At 39.4% G+C, this 22,686-nt stretch overlaps 1 protein-coding gene across 1 annotated transcript in view; it reads left to right on the top strand.

Annotated features, from left to right (window-relative positions):
- GLDC (glycine decarboxylase) overlaps nt 1-22,686 on the top strand; it is a 95,196-nt gene that overhangs the window by 10,571 nt on the left and 61,939 nt on the right. Inside the window, exons 3-4 of the mRNA XM_036065798.2 lie at nt 8,161-8,296; nt 16,873-17,037. Coding sequence (XP_035921691.1) covers nt 8,161-8,296; nt 16,873-17,037 — 301 coding nt within the window. The remainder of the gene's footprint in view (nt 1-8,160; nt 8,297-16,872; nt 17,038-22,686) is intronic.

Here is a 22,686-nt window from a genome sequence, read left to right as displayed (position 1 = left end):
GTGTAATATGTAATATTACATATGTAATTACATATATTAATATGTAATATTACACAGCCACAAGAAGGAATATTACACAGCCACAAGAAGGATGAGATTGTACCATTTACAACAATATGGATAGACCTAGAGGATATTATGCTAAGTCTCCACCCTTTGAAAGGGACTGTAAACAAATTTGCAGATGTATTTTTTTATTAGACTTTAATTTTTTAGATTAGTTTTAGGTTCACAGCAAAATTAAATGTAAGGTACAGAGTTCCCACATACCTCTTGCCCCCAGATAGCCTCCCCCATTATCAATATACCCCCCAGAGCAATACATTTGTTACAACTGATGAACGTACATTGACACATCAACACCCAAAGTTCATAGTTTACATTAAGGTTCACTCTTAGTGTTGTACATTCTTTGGATTTGGAGGAATGTATAATGACATGTATCCACCTCTAAGTATCATACAGAATAGTTTCACTGCCCTAAAAACATCCTGCAGACATTTTTTTTAAAACTGCCACATTCATCCAAATTAGCACATACTTCCTATCTTAAATTTACAATGATTTTTATTTAACTTTTAAAAATATTCAATGCTATTGGGTGCCTGGGTGGCTCAGATGGTTAAGCGTCTGCCTTCGGCTCAGGTCATGATCTCAGGGTCCTGGGATCGAGTCCCGCATCGGGTTCCCTGCTCTGTGCAGAGCCTGCTTCTCCCTCTCCCTCTGCCATTCCCTCTGCTTGTGCTCTTCTGTCTATTTCTCTGTCAAATAAATAAATAAAATCTTTAAAAAAATAAAAAAATAAAAATAAAAATTCAATGCTATCAATGAAATCAGTCATACTGTATCATAAATATAGTGTTACTGCTAAGGAGTATTAAGGTACACAGGACCATTTGCCTACACACTAAATGTGGCACCCCACTCACCTTTGTCACCAGTGGGTTATAAGCTACTATCATCAAATCTATTTCTATAACTTCCTCCATCTTCTTCCCTTTCTCATTTATTGAGAAGCTTCTATTGGAGGTAAGATACTGTTTCAGTCACTGAGGGTAAGAGTCAAGAGGTAAAAGATGATAAAGATATGATCCCTGACTATAGGTTATAATAGGGAGATAGATATTGAGTAGCAGTAAGATCTGTAAATAGGATGAATGCTTTGGCTGATGTTAAGGCATGAGCAGAGGCATGGTTATTTGAGGGATATGGTGAATGACCGTGTATGTAGAACATGTCTGCAGAAAGGCACTGAAAACAATATATAGAGGGCTCAGAGCCATGATAAGGAATTTGTTTTGTCTCTGTAATGAGAAGACATTAACAGTTATTACAGAGGGAAATGACATGATTGTGTTTTGCAGAGTGCCTCTGAGATCAGAGGCAAGGGGACCAGCTGGGAGATCGTTGGAAAGTTTAGAGGTGAAGTGTGCATTAGTTCAGATCCACCAAAATGTACTCACCAGGATGATATTAGATATGCAAGAAATTTGTTGGGAGTGGGAACAGGAGAAGGCAGGGGAGTCTTTAGACTGTGAGGTCTCACCCTGGTGGAAGGGGAGAGAGAAGGGGAGGAATGGCTAGGAAAATCTTAGGCTGCAAGCACAGATCTAAGAAAGTTTTGGTCAAATGGGGGTCTTTGAGCTAAAGTCACCCATGGGAGGGTTCCCACATCTTGCAAGAATGGGTCTGCATTAGTTCTCTTGCTGTTCTTAGTAATTGGCTGGGAGCAGCCTATGGGAATTACGGTTTTAGTATAAACATGGTGGTCGATCCAGAGGGGCAACAGGTGGGCTGTCAATTTCTAGGCTGAGTGTCTCGAGGTAATAGTAATGTCATTAACAGGAAACAGGGAGGAGCAGAGGGTTCTGGAGGAAGGAGAGATCATGAATGTTTGAGCAGAACTGTTTGAGGTGTTCATGGAACATGCATTTGGAAATGTTGAAACAATAGTTGGAAATAATGAGTCTAGAGCTCAAGAGAGAGAGATGAGAGATGGAGTTCCAGATTTAGTGAGTCTTCTAAATGAATTCATGGGAGTGAGATGTCCTAGGGATGGAATATGGGGAGAAAAGTGGAAGTCAGGATGCTGGGAAATAGAGCATGTAAAAGGAGGCAGAGCTGTCTGAAGTGAAGTAATTAAAGAAGCTGGAGGATAAATTTTCAGGCAGGGGGTTGTGGACCCTACTCGCATATTCTGGGCCTTTCTTAGGCGTAAGAGGGAGTAAAATCCACCTGAGGATGTAAGGACACTCAGAAGTAAGAAGAGTTGAGGGGTTGCCCATCTGGTGATGTGAGTGAGAGACAGGAAACATGAGACTGAACATTAGAGAAAAGTGGGTAAGGTTCAAAACAGCTATTGTGAGCATCCAAGTAGTGGATGCTTAACCCCCCCAAAAGTATTTTTATAAAAATGCAAACAGAATTTTAGTAAGGATTCTCAATGCCCACATCATCAACATACTGATTAAACAATGAGGAAATAAAATTTCTAAAACTCTGAAATTATTGTATTAATTAATGCACTGTGTTATTTCACAGAACTTAATAGCTGTGGGTTTTCCATTTATAAATGTTTCTCTGAAGCCCATACTTTTAAGGATGCATTTGAACTAAACATGAGAACAGTTTGTGCATTGCTTTGTCATCATGAGATTCTGTGATGGGTGATTATTGTGAATATTGAGCTAGATATTTGTGGGAATTTAGGCGAGTTTTCATTGCAACACCTTTATTCACCTGTATTTTCTGAGCATTTACTATGTGCCTAACAACCTGCTATGCCCCTCCTCACAAAGAGATTATAATTTATTTTTTTTAAAGATTTTATTTATTTATTTGACAGAGAGAGAGCGAGAGAGGGAACACAAGCAGGGGGAGTGGGAGAGGGAGAAGCAGGCTTCCTGCGGAGCAGGGAGCCCGGTGTAGGGCTCGATCCCAGGACCCTGGGATCATGACCCCAAACCGAAGGCAGACGCCCAATGACTAAAGCCACCCAGGCACCCCAAGAGATTATAATTTAGTGGGTGAGATTCTGGGTTGGACTATAACTTTCTCCCTACGCCTATTCCTTTCATCTATAAAAAATTATCTCTTTCCTGCAAGCATGTTAAATTGTTTGAGTTGGACTCCTAGAACATATCCTTCCCTTCTTGTTTTTGCTCTGCTGGCTGACAAATACTCCAGGACTTCCACCCTGATTCTCATTTAAAACTTACCATTTGCCCTGATTATATAGGTAAACTGGTATTCCAGATAAATGTGAATTGCAATGTTTCTCTGTACATTTCTTTAAAAAATGCATGTGTTGTGATGAGCACTGGGTGTTATATGCAACTAATGAATCATGGAACACTACATCAAAAACTAATGATGTACTGTATGGTGGCTAACTGAACATAATAAAAAAAAAAGTGTTCATAGATTAAATGAAGAGAGGTGATAGAGGAGGCCTCCCGTAGAAAGTACTGTGACCCAAGACCAGGGGGAAAATAACAGACATCGTGCCTCTTGTCCCCACTTCCCCACTGTGGGATGTTGTTCTCATTTTCTTACAGCTAGTATTAAGATCTTGAACCTGTATTTCTTTTGGGTGAACAAGAAGGGCTGTAGGGACATGTCTCAGCTCCTTTTGGCTTTGGAGGTGCCCCTGGGGGTAATGAGGGGCTGGGTGCAATGGGATGTTAATTAACTGAGCAATAAGATGGGGAAGAACCTGGCAGGATTAGGGTCAGGTGGATCATAGCCCCAGTCAGGCCTGCATTGTCCTGTCCCAACCACATCTTGTCACACAGGGCAGGTGCCCCTCTGAATCTCAAAGAGTTTTCAATCTGAAGAGTTTCCATGTCCTTATTCTACACTACCCAGAGCTTACAGATTGGTTTACCTTCCTGGAATGAAGAAATTCTGTGATTCACAGACTTTGGTTGTGAAACTGTCCTTTGTTGGGGGAGGAAATTTGACAAATGAGAGGGAGTAGGGTTTATGGGCTAGGTAAGTGGGTTTAAGTCAGGCTGTTATGGGGGGAGGAGAGGGGTGCTGCAAATGATTAGGTGATGCTACAGAAAGGCTACAAATTACAATGGAATTTGTATGCAAATTCCAGGTTCCACTGAGAAAATCAGAAAATGTCCTGACAAGTGCTATCATTCATGGTCTGTTTATCTTGATTGAGACCCTTGACCCCACCCCATGGTTTTCTGAGCAGCTTTGAAGCCAAGGATCTGCAGGTTGGCAAGAAAAATATGCTAAGGCAGTCTCTGTCCTAACATTCTGGCCCCAGCTTTCCCCTTCAGCCTCTGGCAGAAAAAGGCCTTTCTGGGCAAATTCAAATATGATTGTGTTGGTTTTCAGTCCTGATGATTTCCTTGGAGACCTTTTCTGAGTATCTTGCCAAGTACACGAAGGGCAGGGAGTGGGAGGGAGACTCCGACGCTGGTTTGAGTGGCTGTTGTTCTGCACTGGGTGCTGCTGGACTTCCAGAAAATTCTCTGTGGACTTTTGGCCACTGTGGGGACTGACAGCTGTCTGCACTCATATATTTCACAAGGAGGATTTTGTTCTGCGCATAACATTTTAATTGAATTTTTAATTTTTGAATAACAGGCATATTGTCCAAAATTAAAAAACAGAAAGATATGTCAGTTTTGAGAAAGCAAGACTCCTTCAGTCTCCTCCTATCAGTTTCCTGAGAATCATTCCATAGATATTCTGTTAATATATAGCATATGCATATGTATTTATTCCTTTTTTAATATAAACTGCAGAATCATATATACTTTCTCTGGAAACTTAGGCCTAATATTTTAAGATTGCCAAAAACCAAAAACAAAGCATGGATACATTTTTTTCATATAATTGACACAAAAAGTAACCATAGGGATAAGGCTTAAGGGTGGGGAACAATGTGTGTATGCACTCAGTACAGCCTGCCTGTCTTTTCTAATGACATTTTTTCTATTCTTGTTAAAATTCACATACATGGAAAATTAAAACCTGGGCCTAGGGGCGCCTGGGTGACTCAGTCGGTTAAGCGTCTGCCTTCAGCTCAGGTCATGATCCCAGGGTCCTGGGATCGAGCCCCGCATCGGGCTCCCTGCTTGGCGGGAAGCCTGCTTCTCCCTCTCCCACTCCCCCTGCTTGTGTTCCCTCTGCTTGTGCTCTCTCTGTCAAATAAATAAAATCTTGAAAAAAACAAAAACCTGGGCCTAGAGTGCATTGACTATTTAATAGCTAAATTGGTTTATTCCTGTTAGAAAGTATTTATTTGGTGTAGTGGTTGGTACAAAGCCCTGCTTGATATTTTAGGTGCTGGTGACAAGGGAGCTGCTATTAGAAAGTCTCTTATGTGGAATTATGTAAGGAGAAATCATTCATTCTGAATTCTGTGAAGAGGAACAGCGTGAGATCCACCTGTGGATTCTTAGAGAGTGGTGCCGAGGTCACTGAACTCTGTTCTTGGTACATTAGAACCAGGGCATTATGCAATGCTCAGAGGCAGAGGAATAAACAAGGTCAAAAGCAGGCATTTATTCTGTAAGAAAAGAAATTATTGCTTGAATTCCTGAAGGACTACTTGAGGACTTCTGTGGCTGGGGGTGCACAAGAATGCACAGTGACTGACTGTAGGCAAGCATTTGGAGAATGACACACTCTCTCTTTCTCTGTCTGTCTCATTTCCCCCCCTGGTTAGTTTCATGGCCATTCACATTAAGGAAGGCAGTTACTGGAATTGGGCCTGTTTACAGGAGGAAGCTGTTTTTGTCAGGTTGGAAGGAAGAGAAGAATGTGCACTGCTGTGGGGTTTGCTCTGGAGTAAATGGGAAGCATTTCAGAAGCATAGCCAAGAACCCACCCTACTCTTGATGACTCAAGAGTGTCCATTAGTGTGTCCTTGGTGTACAGAGGACTGCTTATTTGTTTAACTCACTTTGTTCCCAAAAGAAGGTCAATAAGAAAAAGTCAAGCTTGAGAAGCAAAACTTGATCCTATAGTGCTTCTGTCCTCAAATGGTGTTGTCCTCATATGTGTGGCTCTGTGTCCACATTTCCCTTTTCTTATAGGGCAGCAGTCATGAATTAGGACTGACCCTAATATAGCATGTGTTCATCTTAACTTGATTACATCATTAAAACCCTATTTCCGAATAAGATCACGTTCACAGGTACCAGGGGTTAGGACTTCAACATATCTTTTTAGAGGACACAGTTCAATTCACAACACTCCTTTTCCCATCTCCCTCCTGTACTAGCTTCTTACCATATCTCCCTGTTTCCAGGGTCTCCCCTCTGACCTAGCCACCATATCAATAATTATCTTTCTATAATGTAGGAAAGATCATATTATTCATTACTCTATTATTCCTAAAGGTTAAACTCTTGATTTGACAGATAAAGCCCTTCACAGACCATTCTCATTTGGGAGCTAGACCTTTTGTCCTCATGACATAATATGGAACAGGGATCCCTCTTGCACAAGATCTTAATTGGAGTTGGCCTTGTTGAATTGTGTGCCTACCAGAAACTGCTAGTCAATCCCAGCTGGTAATGGGTTCTCAATCAACCTCTCCGAAGGACGCTTTGGGAAGTGATTGGGTTTCTTGCAGGATTGCTCCTAAGGATGCCGCGCTTGCATATCTCCTCAGATACTGATTTATTGAACTTTCACTTACATTTCCTAAACTTTCAATGGAAGAAGGTAAGATTGTCTGTCAAAAGGCAGTTGGATGACGTTTACTCATGAAACTGATACTTACAAAACTGTCTTCTCTTTCCTTAACCTAGTCTGGCAAAATGACACATCTCTTGTGAACTTATTTCTTGTGAAAGCATATGGAGTGGGAAGGTGGGATGGAGGGTAAAAGTGTTTTCTTTGAGGATAAAGAAGGATTAATGAGAGTAGTATTTACATAGAGTTCAGTAGGATTAAAACAAAGTGAAGCATCCTCTTAGCTAGTTTGCCATTTTAGAGACTGCTGTATATAGATTTTTCTCTGATATAGTAACAATAAAATCAGACAATTCTAAGATTTAAGTGATTGAATCCCTGAGAAGATCGTAAAGGAGCCAGACATTTGACCAAGTAGTTAAATTTTTAGCAGAATGATGTATCTTTATGCAGAAGGGCAGAGAAAGAACCATGTAAGGTCATTTGATCTAGAAACTGTCCTTCAGTGTAGGTGCCATACCTGTAGCAGGTCTGTACCTGGCCCAGTGCGGAAAGTGTAGGATCTGGAGTTAGACAGACTGGGTTGTAACCATTCAGTGTAAAGCCGCGTAGCCTCAGGCAAGTGATCTGTGCATGCCTCAGATTCCTGAGCTGCACGAGAAGCATTTGGTACAATTCCTGGCGAAGAGTAATGCTCAGAAGTCAGATTTTGTCGTTATTATATGAATGACCTCAAATAGGGTGTCACCTGCATCCAAGAACTTTTATTATTCCTTCTTAATTATCAAAGTGTCCTAATGGGAATGCTGGTTAAAACTGCATCTTTTATTACAACTGATACTTTATACTGTTGGGTGAAGGCCTTTTTGTAAGTAGTCTTTTAAGTGACACAAAGGAAAAAACATCAGAGTTAGTAGAGGAGTTTTAGAGAAAAATATAGGTCATGTATTATTTAAGACTTATACCAATATTGGTATAAGGCAATTTAAAAGGGAAAACAATATTTTAATAAGAGAAAGCAGAATTTTAAAAAATATTTTATTTATTTATTTGAGGGGGGGCGGGGAAGGAGCAGAGGGAAAGGGACAAGCAGAAGCTGTGCTGAGCAAGAGTCCAACACTTAAACCGACTGAGCCACCAAGGCACACCAAGAAAGCAGAATTATTTGGTGTAAATACCACAGAAATGTAAAGGGAACAGAAGAAACTCAGAATGAGGCAAGTATTATAGTTGGGCAATTCTAACAAAGCCAAAAAAAAGAAGAGCCAAAAAAAAAAAATTACGAGGAACCAAACTGGAGGGTAATTGAGTGCTGTTTTGGGATTTTTGAGATTTCTGCATACAGTACTTAGTATTGCTGGGGGATTGATTCTTATATTTTCATATAGCTGTTTTCATATATATATTCAAAGAAAACAAAGGTCTTAAACTATAATTGGAGCTCTCTTTTGAGATGTTTTCTGTCTGTAATATTTCTCTCTTTCTTATAATCAGGTGAAAATGAAATCCTTACAACTCTGCATGCCATTTCCAGCAAAAACCAGATCTGGAGATCGTATATGGGCATGGGCTATTATAACTGCTTCGTGCCACAGACGATTTTGCGGAATTTACTGGAGAATGCAGGATGGTAATGTATTATTAGATTGAAAACAAGAGTACTATGTTTTGATTTGCATGATTCTCCCAGTTTCCCCACACCTCCTTACCCCTTGGAGTGTCAGAACTTATACACTGACATCTACACTCCTGTGTTGTCTCTAACCTCCAAGAACCTACTTGGTTTTCTCTGGCTTGGGAAATTTCCTTACTCAAATGTAGAGGAAATATAGAGTTTCTTTCCACTTTTATTCCCATAAAAAATTTTAGAGCTCTAAAATGTGGATGCTGGTAATCTCGTCTTCTCTAATTTAATGTCTGTTCTGTCTTTGTAAGCATATTGAGCAAGATGTCAACTTGTAGGTGGGCAGATTCAGGGCTTTATTCTTTGGAGACACTGGGATTTTAAGGCTATGTCTTTTTTTTTTTTTTTTAAAGGTTATGTCTGAGCTTACTCAGTGAGTCAGAATCTTAGTCCATTATCTTCTCAGGATTTTAGGAGTATCCTTTATCACCCCCGCCTTATATTCTGTACATGACCAATTGAAAAAGCAGATGTAGTAGCAGGTAAATGGAGATTAAAATATCCGGTTTATTACTTAGCACTTTGTAGAGAAAGAGAACATATGTATTCTGTGAACAGGCTCTTCTAGAAACAGCAAAAGAAAGGGCTGAGCCGCACATCCTCAGGTGTGTGATCTGTGCTCATCCCACATCTCATATACACAGTAGTTGGCTGTATGACAGGAAGAACCAAACAGAGGTTCACATCTCAACACCTTGGATATTTTTGTCAGGGAGAAGTCCTGGCTCCAAAGACCCGCCCATCTGCTTCTCTGCCCATTGGGAAATATTGTCTGACTGTAGAGGAGGAAAGATGGGGATTCCTGGGCCTTTCTTTTTCTTGTTTTTGGATCAGCATCACTGTATACACCAGCATCTTTAAATTGAAACTTTATTTCAGTTGAGAACTTAGTCTCAAAAGGAATGTATGCACTTATTTCTAGCATAGAAATGGAGTGGGGAGGCAATAATTCCTAGATGACTTTTTTCTTTCAGTTAGTTGGTATAAGAAATTACCATTTTAACTATGCAAGCATGTATGACAAGTATGCAGATGCCATTTATTTGGTCCATAAATACAGTATAGTAGTATTTGAGTTTTACAAAACATCAAATATTATAAATAACCTGAAACTATAACAATACATAAAAATTAGCATCTTACACGGATATACCAGGTGGTGTAAGCTGGAAAGTTGAGTAAATTAACATTGTTTTACATTAATATACACAGTGCCACTTAATATTTATTGTTTTATTCAAGATTTTATTTATTTTAGAGAGAGAAAGCGTGAATGGGGGAGGGGCAGAGGGAGAGAGAATCGCAAGCAGACTACACACTGACAGAGCCCAACATAGGGCTTGATCCCAGGACCCTGAGATCATTACTTGACCCGAAATCTAGAGTCGGATGCTCACCCAGCTGAACCACCCAGGCACCGCAGTGCCAGTTAACATTTAAAAAACAAGTTTCAATGCATAGCACTTGATATAAGAAGTAACTTTAATTTCTAGTACAACCAATATTATGTGAGGACAGAATAAGCAATTGCCTCTGTAATTCAAAGGTATTTAGAGCAAGATGTAAAGATTGTCTCTCAGGTTAGCATATATAAAAAAATCAACATAGTAAAGGGAAGGTAGGCTTCTCTATGGGAAATCATAAATTGCCCCCACATGAGCTTTTGAAATACCCAAGTACATCCTCCACCGCAATAAATCTTAAAAAATTGCTGAACACTTTGCATCTTTTGTAAAATATTTTATTTAATAAATTTTGTTAGATTTAACTTGAATTCTCAGTGATCAGAATTCTTATAAATAATTGCCTTATATAAGAGGCTCTCCACCTACCATCATAAGACAGACTATTGAGACATCCATTAGTCCATTTTTTTTTACCTTAAAAACAGAAAATAGGAAAGTACCTGTGCAAAAAACTCAAAGCTGCCAAAAATTTTTACTGTTTTGTTGTAGTCAACACCTAAAGATAGGGCCCTCTCAGCCTCTGTGCAGGGTGGGAGCCTAACTTCTATGAGCACCAGTTAGCAAACCCAGATGAATTTTACACTCCTTCCTGATTTTTGTAATTTTTCATTTCCCTGATTCCACTGAGCTCCTGCTTGTGCCCTCCCTGCTCCCTCATTCTCTCCTTAAAACATCAAGCCATCTCTAATACACACACACACACTAATATGCAGACTCATCTAGGAATACGAACTTTTTGACAGTTTTGGCATTTTTTAAAAAGATTTTATTTATTTGAGAGAGAGAGAGTACAAGAAGGAGGGGAGGAGCAGAGGGAGAAGCAGACTCCCTGCTGAGCAAGGAGCCTCACGTGGGGCTCGATCCCAGGACCCTGAGATCATGACCTGAGCCGAAGGCAGACCCTTAACCGACTGAGCCACCCAGGCGCCCTCAGTTTTGGTATTTTGAAAAGTAAACCTGATACCCTATTTAATTTCAAACTTTGCACAAAGTGTTCTTAGTACAGGAATAAACCCACTGTGGCGACTATGACATGTGAACTTATACTCACTTACCATCATACCACCCACAAGCATAACTGGTTTCTGTGCATTTGAGTCTGTGAGGAGTTGATGTGTTTGGCCATCAGTTCAGACCGTCGTCATCTGCTGCCTCAAGTCCAGACCTGTAGTTCTGAGGCACAAAGCATTTGTCTAGGGTAGGGCGGTGGTCAGCCTGGATGGATGGGAAGCAAAGCAGTCCTGGTTGACCAGAGTGCCTTGTCCTGGATGAAGTTGCTCATGTCCCATCATTACAGGAGCCAGATCTGTTGGCCTGATCACTCCTGCCTTGCCATCCCTGGCCAGAGCTTTTAGTTTCAGTATGCTTCATTTCTTCATCAGTAAGAGAAAGGAAAGAACCATCAAAGAACTAGTTTTTTTGCTTTGGGTGTGTGTGCGAATATATTTGCATTGCTGAGGCTTCTTTCCCACTGTGGTACTGATAAAAGTTTGCATGGTTGAACTCCAAGTTTGATTTCAAAAGGGAATGGCCTGTCTTTCTCCTTACAAAATAAGCCTCAAAAGTACATGAATGAGCTGCGCATTTTAGCTGTCTGAATACTGGCCTGTGGCCTTCACTCTTGGTGGCCATAGAGTATTCACCATATTGCTTCCTGGCTGTGAGTGGATGTGTTAATTTACTTTAGGAGCTGCCAGCATTTTGAGAGGAAGACAATGTTGTTTTTGCTTTTCAGTCCTGGTTTTTGGGAGCATTTTAAATATTGCTCCTTTCCATTCACTGAAAATTGGTTTGAACCAGAGGGTAATACTGTACCTCACCAGCACTGATAGGGAGGACTGTGCACATGAGGGTGAGGAGATTTCACAGTATCACCCTTCTGTTCTGAATGGTTTCCATAGAGACGGCACCAACAAATTCCGGTGACGTGAGGTGAAAATAAATGGACAACATAGCTTCAAAAGAATACAAACATTTGGGCTCTTACAAGAAAACTTGCATCAGGTCCAGAATTTTATTTTATGGGGCCCACTGTTAACAAAACTTTGACTGCTGATAGCATCAGTATTTAATATAAAAGGACTTAACATTTTCTTTGTGGCTATTTCTGTTTTGTGTAACTTTGGCACTGGGATTAAAATGAGAGAATCTTATGAATGTTTGTCCTACTGCAATACCTCATTCTTTCTCAATCTCACAAGAAAGTCACAGCCCAAAAGTCATAGAAAATACTGATTATTTTGGGATAAATGTTAATGCCATGTTGAAGATATCAAGCATCCTGTTTGAGCCTGACAAAATGCCTTCTTGGATGTCCAGATGCTTTAAAAATATATTAAAATAGATCTATAAATAGAAATGAGTTAAATAGTCAGTTGAAATATAGAAAATGTAGGGGTGCCTGGCTGGCTTAGTTGGTAGAGCATGTGACTCTTGGTCTTGGCACTGAGAGTTTGAGCCCCATGTTGGATGTAGAGATTATTTAAAAATAAAATCTTTTTTTAAAAAAAGAAATACAGAAAATGTAGATCACAGACACACTTTCTTAATCACCACATTTTGCCTAATTGAGTCAACTAAACCTTTGCATACATGACAGCAGGCCCTCTTTTAGCATTTTTCTCCTGAAATGAGGGTTTGTTAGTGTCCTTGGGCCTCAGACTCACTGGCTTGAGTTTTTTAATAGAGGCTTGTTAAGACCTTTAATACCTGATATTTTAGTGGTGTAGAAAATGGGTAGACTGTAAGTAAAAGAAGTGGGATCATATGTTTATTTTTGCAAGAAAACAATTACAAAACTCTCTACCTTTCGAAAGGCTAATCAGCATCAGCCTAACTTTGGGCTTATGAAAGTGTTGAGTAAGGTGAGAAAGGTTGGTGAGGGAAGAGAGTATTAAATCTCAAAGTCTGTTATCAAAGGAACAGTGCAGTCTCAGGTATGGAGGACTGTGCTTGGGAGGTTTGGGTTTTTTCCTGTAGGTAATGGGGAGCCATCTCCATTTAAGCAGGGAAGTCAAATACTACACACTTCTGCACCACAGATATTCAGTAAGTTCCTATTTTAAGCACAGCATTAGGGCAGTAAGGCAACAAAGATAAAAGGGTGGATATGGGACATTGGAAGGAAGACTAATGGGAATTGATCATGATTTGGGCTCAAAAGACCTGCAGTTTCTACTTTGAGAATTGGCACAGCATTGAAGGAATAAGAATTTTTAGGAAGGAGAAACTGGTTTGTTTGGGGATCTAGTTGGAGGAAGAATAGGCAGTGTGAAGCTGACATGAGATGTGATAAATTTTCAGAAAAAAACCCTTTCCAAATACAAATATCTAATAATATCTGAACAGAACTATGAGTGAATCCTCTTAAAGATCAAAACAGAGGGGGAAAAAAACCTTTTTTTTTTTTTTAAAGATTTTATTTATTTATTTGAGAGAGAGAGAATGAGAGAGAGCGAGTACATGAGAGGGGGGAGGGTCAGAGAGAGAAGCAGACTCCCTGCCGAGCAGGGAGCCCGATGCGGGACTCGATCCAGGGACTCCAGGATCATGACCTGAGCCGAAGGCAGTCGCTTAACCAACTGAGCCACCCAGGCGCCCAGAAAAAAACCTTTTTAAGACAACTAATATTTGGGCAGGATTTTACCGTTCCACATGCTTTGTATATATTAACCTCCTTTGAGTGCTAAGAACCTATGATATAGGTGATGTTATCTTCATTGATCACCAGGAGAAATTGGAAGAGAGGTTTAGTTACTTGTCCCAATTCACAGGTAGTACATTAAAGAATTAAGGTTGAAACCCAGGGCTTCTTAGTACTAGTATCATGATAATGCAGGGAAATCTGTGAATCACTATACTACTTAAGAGAGTACATATAGGGCATGATCTTTCTGGAGAGGAACATGGCAATATCTGAGAACCTTAAAATTAATTATCATATACAATTCAGAATTCCACTTCCAGGAATTTATCTGAAGGAAATAAGACAAAGAGAAGGCTGTTCACTGTTACACTAGTTCTGATATTTAAAACCAAAAGTAATATTTAATTTGAGGGGACTTAAATAAATTATGGTAAATAAGATGATTTAATGCCACATAACAATTAAAATTATGTTGTGGAACAGTATTAAAGTTATTAGAAATTGTCCATGGCATAATGTTAAGAAATAAAATCAGGGCAGAAGACTTTACATAGAGTATAATCTTATTTTAAATATAAATATGATTATGATGTAGAAAAGAGTAAATTAATTAGCTTGATTGTGGTAATCATCTAACAAAATATGTATATCAAATCATATTGTTTATTTTATTTTATTTTATTTTATTTTATCTTATTTTATTAAGTAGACTCCACACCCAATGTGGGGCTTGAACACACTACCCTAAAATTAAGTCGGATACTCTACTGACGAGCCACCCAGGTGCCCTTGTACACTTTAAATATATATTGTTTTGTTGATTATCTCAACAAAGTTGGAGAAAAAAAGGATCTTAAAGAAAAGTCACAAATCAACGAGGGGCAGACAGCACAACAGAAAGATGGGCAGGATAGTTGAGTGTGTCTTTCACAAAAGAGAAAAAAAACATTGAAAAGAAAGCATGTAAATGATAACTGTTGTTATCTTGGAGTTTTGGGATAATGGGTGATTTTATAGTCTCCACAGTTACCTGAGTTTTCCAACTTTTTACAATAAACAGGTGTAAGATAATCAGAAAAAGGTTGTAAATAAGTTCCTGACACAGAAAATGGTTAATAAATGGTAGCTGAGGTCTTTTACATTCAGAATACAATAAAAAGAAAGTAAAAATTACTTTTAATCTTACCACCCAGAGAAAAACCACTGTTTACACTTTGGTTCATTTGTCTTTACAAATTTACAGAAATGGGATCATGGTATTTGGCACTGTACTTTTTAAATATATATCAGGAGCATCTCCATTCAGAAATTATTCTTTTATACATCATTTTCAATAAATGTGTAGTATTATGTATGCATAGTGTCTATTTAATTGTTTTCTTTTCGATGGACACTTAGTTTTGTTGCTCTTCTATTGTTGTTATTACTAATTTTTCAATATTCCGTGCTGTGATGAATTCTCTGGAGTATTGCTCTCTCTAGTCCTATTGTATTTTCTGTGTCTATGGGTATACTGAATCTTTCCCATTTATTGGATGGACTAGCTAATATGTGTATGCTCGGGTGTGTGCATGAGCAAGTTTGTGTGTCTGTCTATATGTAAAATAATGACTCTGAGTAAATGAAAGCTTCATGTTAGCCAGGCAATCTAAGCATGTCTTTGTGGTGTCAGGCTATGCTGTGTGTGAAAGTCTTATCTGATGTGAGGTCACAATTGCTCCTTGTCTTTGCCTTTTGTATGACCCCAATTCTACTCGGATTCCTTTTCTACTTTGCCTACAACATGTATTGTGTGCCTCATTCATTCCAGTTCACCACCCACTTAGAATTTGGCAAACTGATTTACAGTTGCTAAGCCAGGCTGTTCAAGGAGTTAACTGAAGCAAAAATGTACTCTGCTGTACACACACACACACATACACGCACACAACTGTGCCAATAAAAGTTTCGGGAAGATTATTTCAAAGTCTTGACGCTTTACTTCTTGGTAAGGCAAGTTTCCCCACCCACTCCCCCTCAAATATATGAAGTATTAATTTCAAAGCCTTCAAAAAGGAAAGAGAAAGGATAGAAATATCCTGCACATGATTACCAGAGCAAGACAGAAAGGGATAGGGCTTGAAAAAAAAAGCCTAATTTTTTCCTAATACTTTTCTGGCTTAGAACAAAAACAATAGATTTATGAAACCATGTCAATCACGTGTGGGAGCATGGACCCCAGTCTGACCCACTTTGGTAGAGTGAATGGATTCTTGGTGAAAAGATAGCAGCTGTGTCACAAGTCCTCTATCATACCACCTGATTTTATTTTCTTTAAAATATTTATCACTCTGAAATGATTTCATTTATTTATTGTCTCTTTTTCCCCATTACAGTATACTCTTGAGATCAGGGACTGTTATCCATTTGCTTATGATGTATCATCAGCAGAACCTATCCTAGTTCTTGGCACTTACAGGCATACAGTAATATTTGTAGGATGAGTGAATGAAGGAATGAAAAAAAAGTATGAAGGCACTAAGTGTGTTAACTCAAATACCTAAAGAAATATTTGTGGCTAATAACTAGAGGATATAATATTAAAACTCATGTCTATACTGCCTTCTAACCATTTATATCCTTGAATTTTGAGTTAACTTCTGCAGACTCTTAATAACTGAATAGTCAGGATTCTTTTTTTTTTTTTAAGATTTTATTTATTCATTTGACACAGAGGGCACAAACGGGGAGCATCAGGCAGAGGGAGAGGAAGAAGCAGGCTTCCCCCGAGTGGGGAGCCCGATGCGGGGCTCAATCCCAGGACCCTGGGATCATACCTGAGCTAAAGGCTGACGCTTAACCGGCTGAGCCACCCAGGTGCCCCTGAATAGTCAGGATTCTTAAATAGACCTCTGTTAATTTCCTAGGAGCACACAGAATTCCTCCTGCTTAGTATTAAACAAAGATCCCCATAAAACAACAGTTTTGAGTATTAGATAGTAGATTCTTAGATGCTTTCCTGTTGTGGACTGTGATTGAGATAGGCTTTTAGCTAGCAGAAAGATAACAGGAAGTAAAATTTCTGTTTATATTACCATAGGTAAGCTCAAGTGGATTTTAAGAACCAGCTTACAATAAAACACATACGATAAGGTTATTAAAATAGAAATGTAAGATTAAGAAGTACCTTAAAGAGATAGAAAGAAACATAAGTACTGAATATGCCCAAACAAAAGATAATATTGTTACTGTGATTTAAGTCTGAGCTTCCTTACTGATATATAATTCTCAAGGGAAGCTGACTGATCCACAGTTCTCAAAGAACACAAAAACTTAAATTTCAGTTACTGAATTCCAAAGTGAAGACATTTTGTACACTTTTCTGAATAGTGGAGTCACAGTTTGGACATGGCCTTTTGTGTCTTTCATAGGATCACCCAGTATACTCCATACCAGCCAGAAGTGTCTCAGGGGAGACTGGAGAGTTTACTAAACTACCAGACCATGGTGTGCGACATCACAGGCATGGACATGGCCAACGCGTCCCTGCTGGATGAGGCCACAGCGGCCGCAGAGGCGATGCAGCTGTGCCACAGGTAAGAGGCCCACAGGGCGAGGGACATCCTCCAGTATCTCCCGCTGGGCGGGCGGAGCTAGCCCTGCAGTGCCCCGTGACTCACCTCTTCTCACACGCACACGCACACACGCGCGCGCGCGCATACACACGCACCCACACGCGTGCACACGCTCGCGCACGCACACACACACACACACACACACACAGAGTAGCATTATACCAGTCAGCTGAGAGAACAAAAAAATCTGAAAAAATAGTGGCTTTTAAAGCCACTGTTGTTTACCGTTTAACATTACATAAGAAAAACATTTGGCTCTCCTCATCCATAGTGTTAAGTTCAGGGATGTTACAGGAGCTCTGAGATAGTATCAAGTTCCCCTCTCTCTGTGCCATCTTCAGTGTGAGGCCTTTGTCCTCATGGTCGCAAGATGACTGCTGGGGCTTTAACTATGACCTCTGCACCCACGAAGAAGGACAGGGGCAAGGGTGCTGCTAGCTAATTAAGTCCTCTTGAAAGAGTTTTTTGGCAACTTGCACTCAGCAACTTTATGCTTCATTGACCACCCGTACCTACAAGTGACCTGGGGAAATGCAGTTTTTATTAGATGGGCACACTGCTGTGCCCTACGTATTGGGGTTCTATTACTATTGGTAAAGGGGAGAATGGATATTGGGTAAGAACTGGCAGTCTGTACTATAATACACAAATGCCATCTTTCATGAAGCATATTGTTTTAGGTTGTATTTAAATGTTTTATACCTTGTTTTCTTGTATTTAACAATATATTGTGAGATTTGCCTTAGTCAGCTTTCTAGGACATGGCTTTTATTGACTACCTGGTAGTACTCACTTGCACGAAAGTACCCCAATTTATGTAACCTCACCTCTATTGTTACACATTCACTTTGATACCATCTTTTCCTGTTACAGATGCTATTGTTTTACATCTTTAGAATCAATTTTGTCAAAAGTTCTGATGATTTCCTGAGGATACATTTCTAGAAGTAGAATTGCTGGGTCATGGTATATAGTTAACAATTGCTCTCCAGTTCCCCACCTTCCTTTGTTCTTGGCCTTGTGAGTACTTTTGAGCTTACCTTCCTGGTAGAGTTCACATGTAGATGTCATCTGGTTGGGAAATCTGCCCATATTCACGGTGTGTCTGTGAGGTTTTGTGCCTCTGGCTCTGAATGCCCATGTAACTCTCTTTCTTGGCTTCCAGATACTTAGGGATGGTTAAATTGGTTCTGGTACCAAGTCCAATGTGTGCATCGAGGTTTTCCCCACACCAACAAATAATTCTTTAACAGCAGCAGGGTGTCCAAGACTTCAACTCAATTCTGACACAATCTATCTGGAGATAGCATCAGATTCCAGGGGTTAAGGGTTCAGTCTTACGAGACTGCCCTGCCCCCCTGACTCACTCCACCACACCCCACTTCATATGTCAGTGGCGAGCCCACGTTATTTCCTTTGCTTCTGCATGCCTGGCTATAAACCAGAGGTTTCCAGGGCACCCTCCTCAAGTTCATTTAATTTGCTAGAGCAACTCACAGAACTCAGAAACATTACTTACTAGATCACTGGTTTATTATTAAGGGAAAAAACAAGAATAGCCAAATGGGAGTGATACATAAGGCAAGGTATGTGGGAAAGGCGTGGAGCATCCATGCTCTCTTAGCTACACCATTCGCCTCCAATCTCCACCCATTCTTCAACCCGAAGTTCTCCAAATGCCGTCCATTATGGTTTTTTATGGAGGCTTCATTACATAGGCAAAATTGATTAAATCATTGGCAATTGGCTGTTGATTTGACCTCCAACCCCTCTTCCTTCTGAGGTCGGGAGGTGGGACTAAAAGTTCCAGCCCTCTAATCACAGGGTTGGCTCCTCTGGCAACCAAACCCCATCCATGGACATTCTTCAAAAGTCACCTAATTAACATAAAAAAAGACATCTTTACATTCTCCACAGTTAGGAAGTTTGGGGGGCTACGAGCCAAGAACTGTGGAGGAAGACTAAATATAAATGAAAATATGAAATATTTTGATATTGATATATTAAAAATTTGGTCATGACCAAATATATATTTCTCATAAATCACAACATTGCCATAGTGAACCCCAAACTTGCTTAGCAGGTATGAAAACCTCTAAATTTCCAGCCACAGGTTATTCTGCTTCCCAAGTAGCCTTAGAGGTGGGCTTAGGCTCTTCCTCCTCATCCTGGTTAGACAGCCAGAAAGGAATGCTTCTCTATTCTCAGCTTTTCACATTTTCATCTTATCTCATCCTTATCCACCTTCTTGCTGCTTTCTCATCTCCCTCTGCCTCTCTTTCTTAAGAGCTTCCATTTCACACTTGGAGAAGCTGAGGCCTTTCTGGTTGATGGTTCGGGGATTTGGTCCTGAACTGATTTGAGTTAATGAGCTATAGCTCTGCAAATGCTTGATTTGCTCTGCAAATGCTAGATTTACTTCCTCTCTCTTAATTCTCGTATCTTCGGGCCTGCATTTAATTTGAAAAGCAGCCTTGTGGTTTTTATCTTTGGAAAGATAAATAAAATAATAATAAAAATTAAAATAGCAGTGTTTTTGTTTCCATCTTAGGTCGTTTAGGCTCAAATGGCTCTTTTCTCCCAATTTATTTAGATTCACACTGTGAAGAGCATTGTGCTTTGGATAATTAATAGCTTTTTTTATCTATACAACTCTACCTAATCCTCTATTAAATTTATGTTTATTATAAAAATACCTGTTCAGAGTGGGAAAAATATGCAAACAGTAGAAAATATAATGAAGTGAACATGCTGTTTCTCAGTCCTGTTCCATTGAGAAAGCTGTTGTTATTGTGTATCTTTCTGGGAAATTAAATGCATAGCACAATGTACATGTGTTCCCCACCCTTTTTACCCAGATGTGCTCATGATACATGCACTGTTATGTATCCTGTTAAAAAACAATATTCAACCGAGCATATTTGAAGATCTAATTGGTTTTATTATTAAATGATTCATAAATTGGGCAGCATTCTATCTAGCAGGTAGAAAGTCTCCCTGAGGAGTTGTACAAAATGAAAGGTTTTTTTATAGGAAGGAGGGTGGGGCAAGAATGTGATAAGCAAAAGAAAAGAAAGATTTGTTTCAGGCAAGATCACCTTCCCTTAGGGGGAATGACAGGGGGTCTTATTATACAGATGACCTCTTCTAGCCTTTGGTGGATGGAGAAAGCTCATGTGACAGATTACCTCCTTTGTGCTTATCGGAAAATTCCTGACTCACAGGTTAAGACTACATTTCTGGAGGAGGTTGAAACCGCAATTAGCTTAGGTATTAAGCCCTGGTTTGGTGACTGGGCGCGGCCCAAGAAACACCATTTTGGGCCTATGGTTTTCTTTTTAACAATCTCCATCAGTTTCGTTTCCTGAAATCAGGAACTTTTAGAAAACTCCCAGCATTTAGGTCCTTGAGTAGCTGTGTGGCCCTGCCCATGTCACTTCTCTGAGTCCTTTTCATCCTCTGTCGAATGAGGACATTTGGTTTAGATAAGCTTCTTTGGCAGTAAAATTCTCAGATATTTTTTATTTCAAGAGTTAGTTTTTATTTCTACTTGTACCCCATCACTATCCTGTTTTTATTTCTTTTAACTTAGCATATTTAAAAGAAATTTAAGCCAGTTTAAGATTGATTTTGCTAAATGGGGTTGGAATGGTGTTTTTTTTTTTTTTTTAAAACACCCAAATTCAGCTGAGTAAATTTGAAGATCTAACTGGCTTTATTCAATGATTCATGAATCGGACAGCATCCCCTCTAGCAAATAAAGGAGCGACAAAGGGCTACAGAAAGGGAAAGGATTTTTTTTAACATCTGATTTAATTTTATTTTTTTCAAGTTTTTATTTAAATTCCAGTTAGTTAAGATACAATGTAAAATTAGTTTCAGGTGTAAAATTTAGTAATTCATCACTTACATACAATACCCAGTGCTCATCACAAGTGCCCTCCTTAATATCCATCATCTATTTAGCCCATTCTCCACCCATCGCTCCTCCAGCAACCCTCAGTTTGTTCTCTGTGGTTTGGAGTCTGTTTCTTGGTTTACTTCCCTTTTTTTTTTCTCCTACGTTCATCTGTTTTGTTTCTTAAATTCCACGTATGAGTGAAATCATATGGTATTTGCCTTTTGCTGATTGACTTATTTGGCTTAGCATAATACTCCCTAGCTTTAGTCACATCGTTGCAAATGGCAAGATTTCATTCTTTTTTTTAATTTAATTTAATTTAATTCAATTTAATTTTTTTAAGATTTTATTTATTTATCAGAGAGAGAGAGAGAGCGAGCACAGTCGGGATCAGCAGACAGAGGGAGAAACAAGCTCCCTGCTGAGCAAGGAGCCCGATGCGGGACTCAATCCCAGGACCCTGGGATCATGACCTGAGCCGAAGACAGATGCTTAACCGGCTGAGCCACACAGGCGTCCCAAGATTTCATTCTTTTTTATGGCTGAGTAATATTCCAGTGCGTGTGTGTGTGTGTGTGTGTGTGTGTGTGTGTGTGTGTGTGTGTACTTAGGGAAACTCTGAGCACAATGTAAAAACTTCACACATCTTCTTTATCCATTCATCTTCTTTATCCATTCATCAGGCAATGGACAATTGAGCTGTTTCCAATTGTTTTCCAACAATTGGCTATTGTTGATAATGCTGCTGTAAACATTGGGGCGCGTGTACCCTTTGAACCAGTATTTTTGTATCCTTTGGGTAAATACCTAGTAATGCAATTGCTGGATTATAGGTTAGTTCTATTTTTAAATTTTTGAGGAACCTCCATGCTGTTTTCCAGAATGGCTGCACCAGTTCGCATTCCCACCAACAGTGCAAGAGGGTTCCTCTTTCTCCACATGCTTGCCAAGACCTGTTGTTTCCTGTGTTGTTGATTTTAGCCATTCTGACAGGTGTGAGATAATATCTTGTTACAGTTTTGATTTGTATTTCCCTGATGATGAGTGATGTTGAGCATCTTTTCATGTGTCTGTTGGCCACCTGGATGTCTTCTTTGGAAAAATGTCTATTCATGTCTTCTGCCCATTTTTTAACTGGAATATTTGCTTTTGGGGTGTTGAGTTTTATAAGTTCTTTATATATTTTGGATGCTAACCCTTTATCAGAGCATTTGCAAATGTCTTCTCCCATTCAGTAGATTGCCTTTTAGTTTTGTTGATTGTTTCCTTAGCTGTGCAGAGGCTTTTTATCTTGATGAAGTTCCAGTAGTTCATTTTTGCTTTTGTTTCCCTTGCCTCAGTTGACATATCTAGTAAGAAGTTGCTTTGGCCAATGTCAGAGAGGTTACTGCCTGTGTTCTTCTCTAGGATTTTTGTGGTTTCATGTCTCATGTTTAGGCCTGTCATCCATTCCGAACTTATTTTTGTGTATGGTGTAAGAAAGTGGTCCAGTTTCATTCTTTTACATGTTGCTGTCCAATGTGAAAGGGAAAGGTTTTTATTTTTTTATTTTTTATTTTATTTTATTTATTTTATTTTTTAAAAGATTTTATTTATTTATTTGAGAGAGAGAGAGAATGAGAGAGAGAGAGCATGAGGGGGGGAGGGTCAGAGGGAGAAGAAGACTCCCCACCGAGCAGGGAGCCCAATGTGGGACTCGATCCCAGGAC

The sequence above is a fragment of the Halichoerus grypus genome, chromosome 14, assembly GCF_964656455.1.
Source record: "Halichoerus grypus chromosome 14, mHalGry1.hap1.1, whole genome shotgun sequence".
NCBI lineage: Eukaryota > Metazoa > Chordata > Mammalia > Carnivora > Phocidae > Halichoerus > Halichoerus grypus.
Note: the sequence above shows the minus strand (reverse complement) of the source record. Positions and strands in the feature narration are given on the sequence as shown.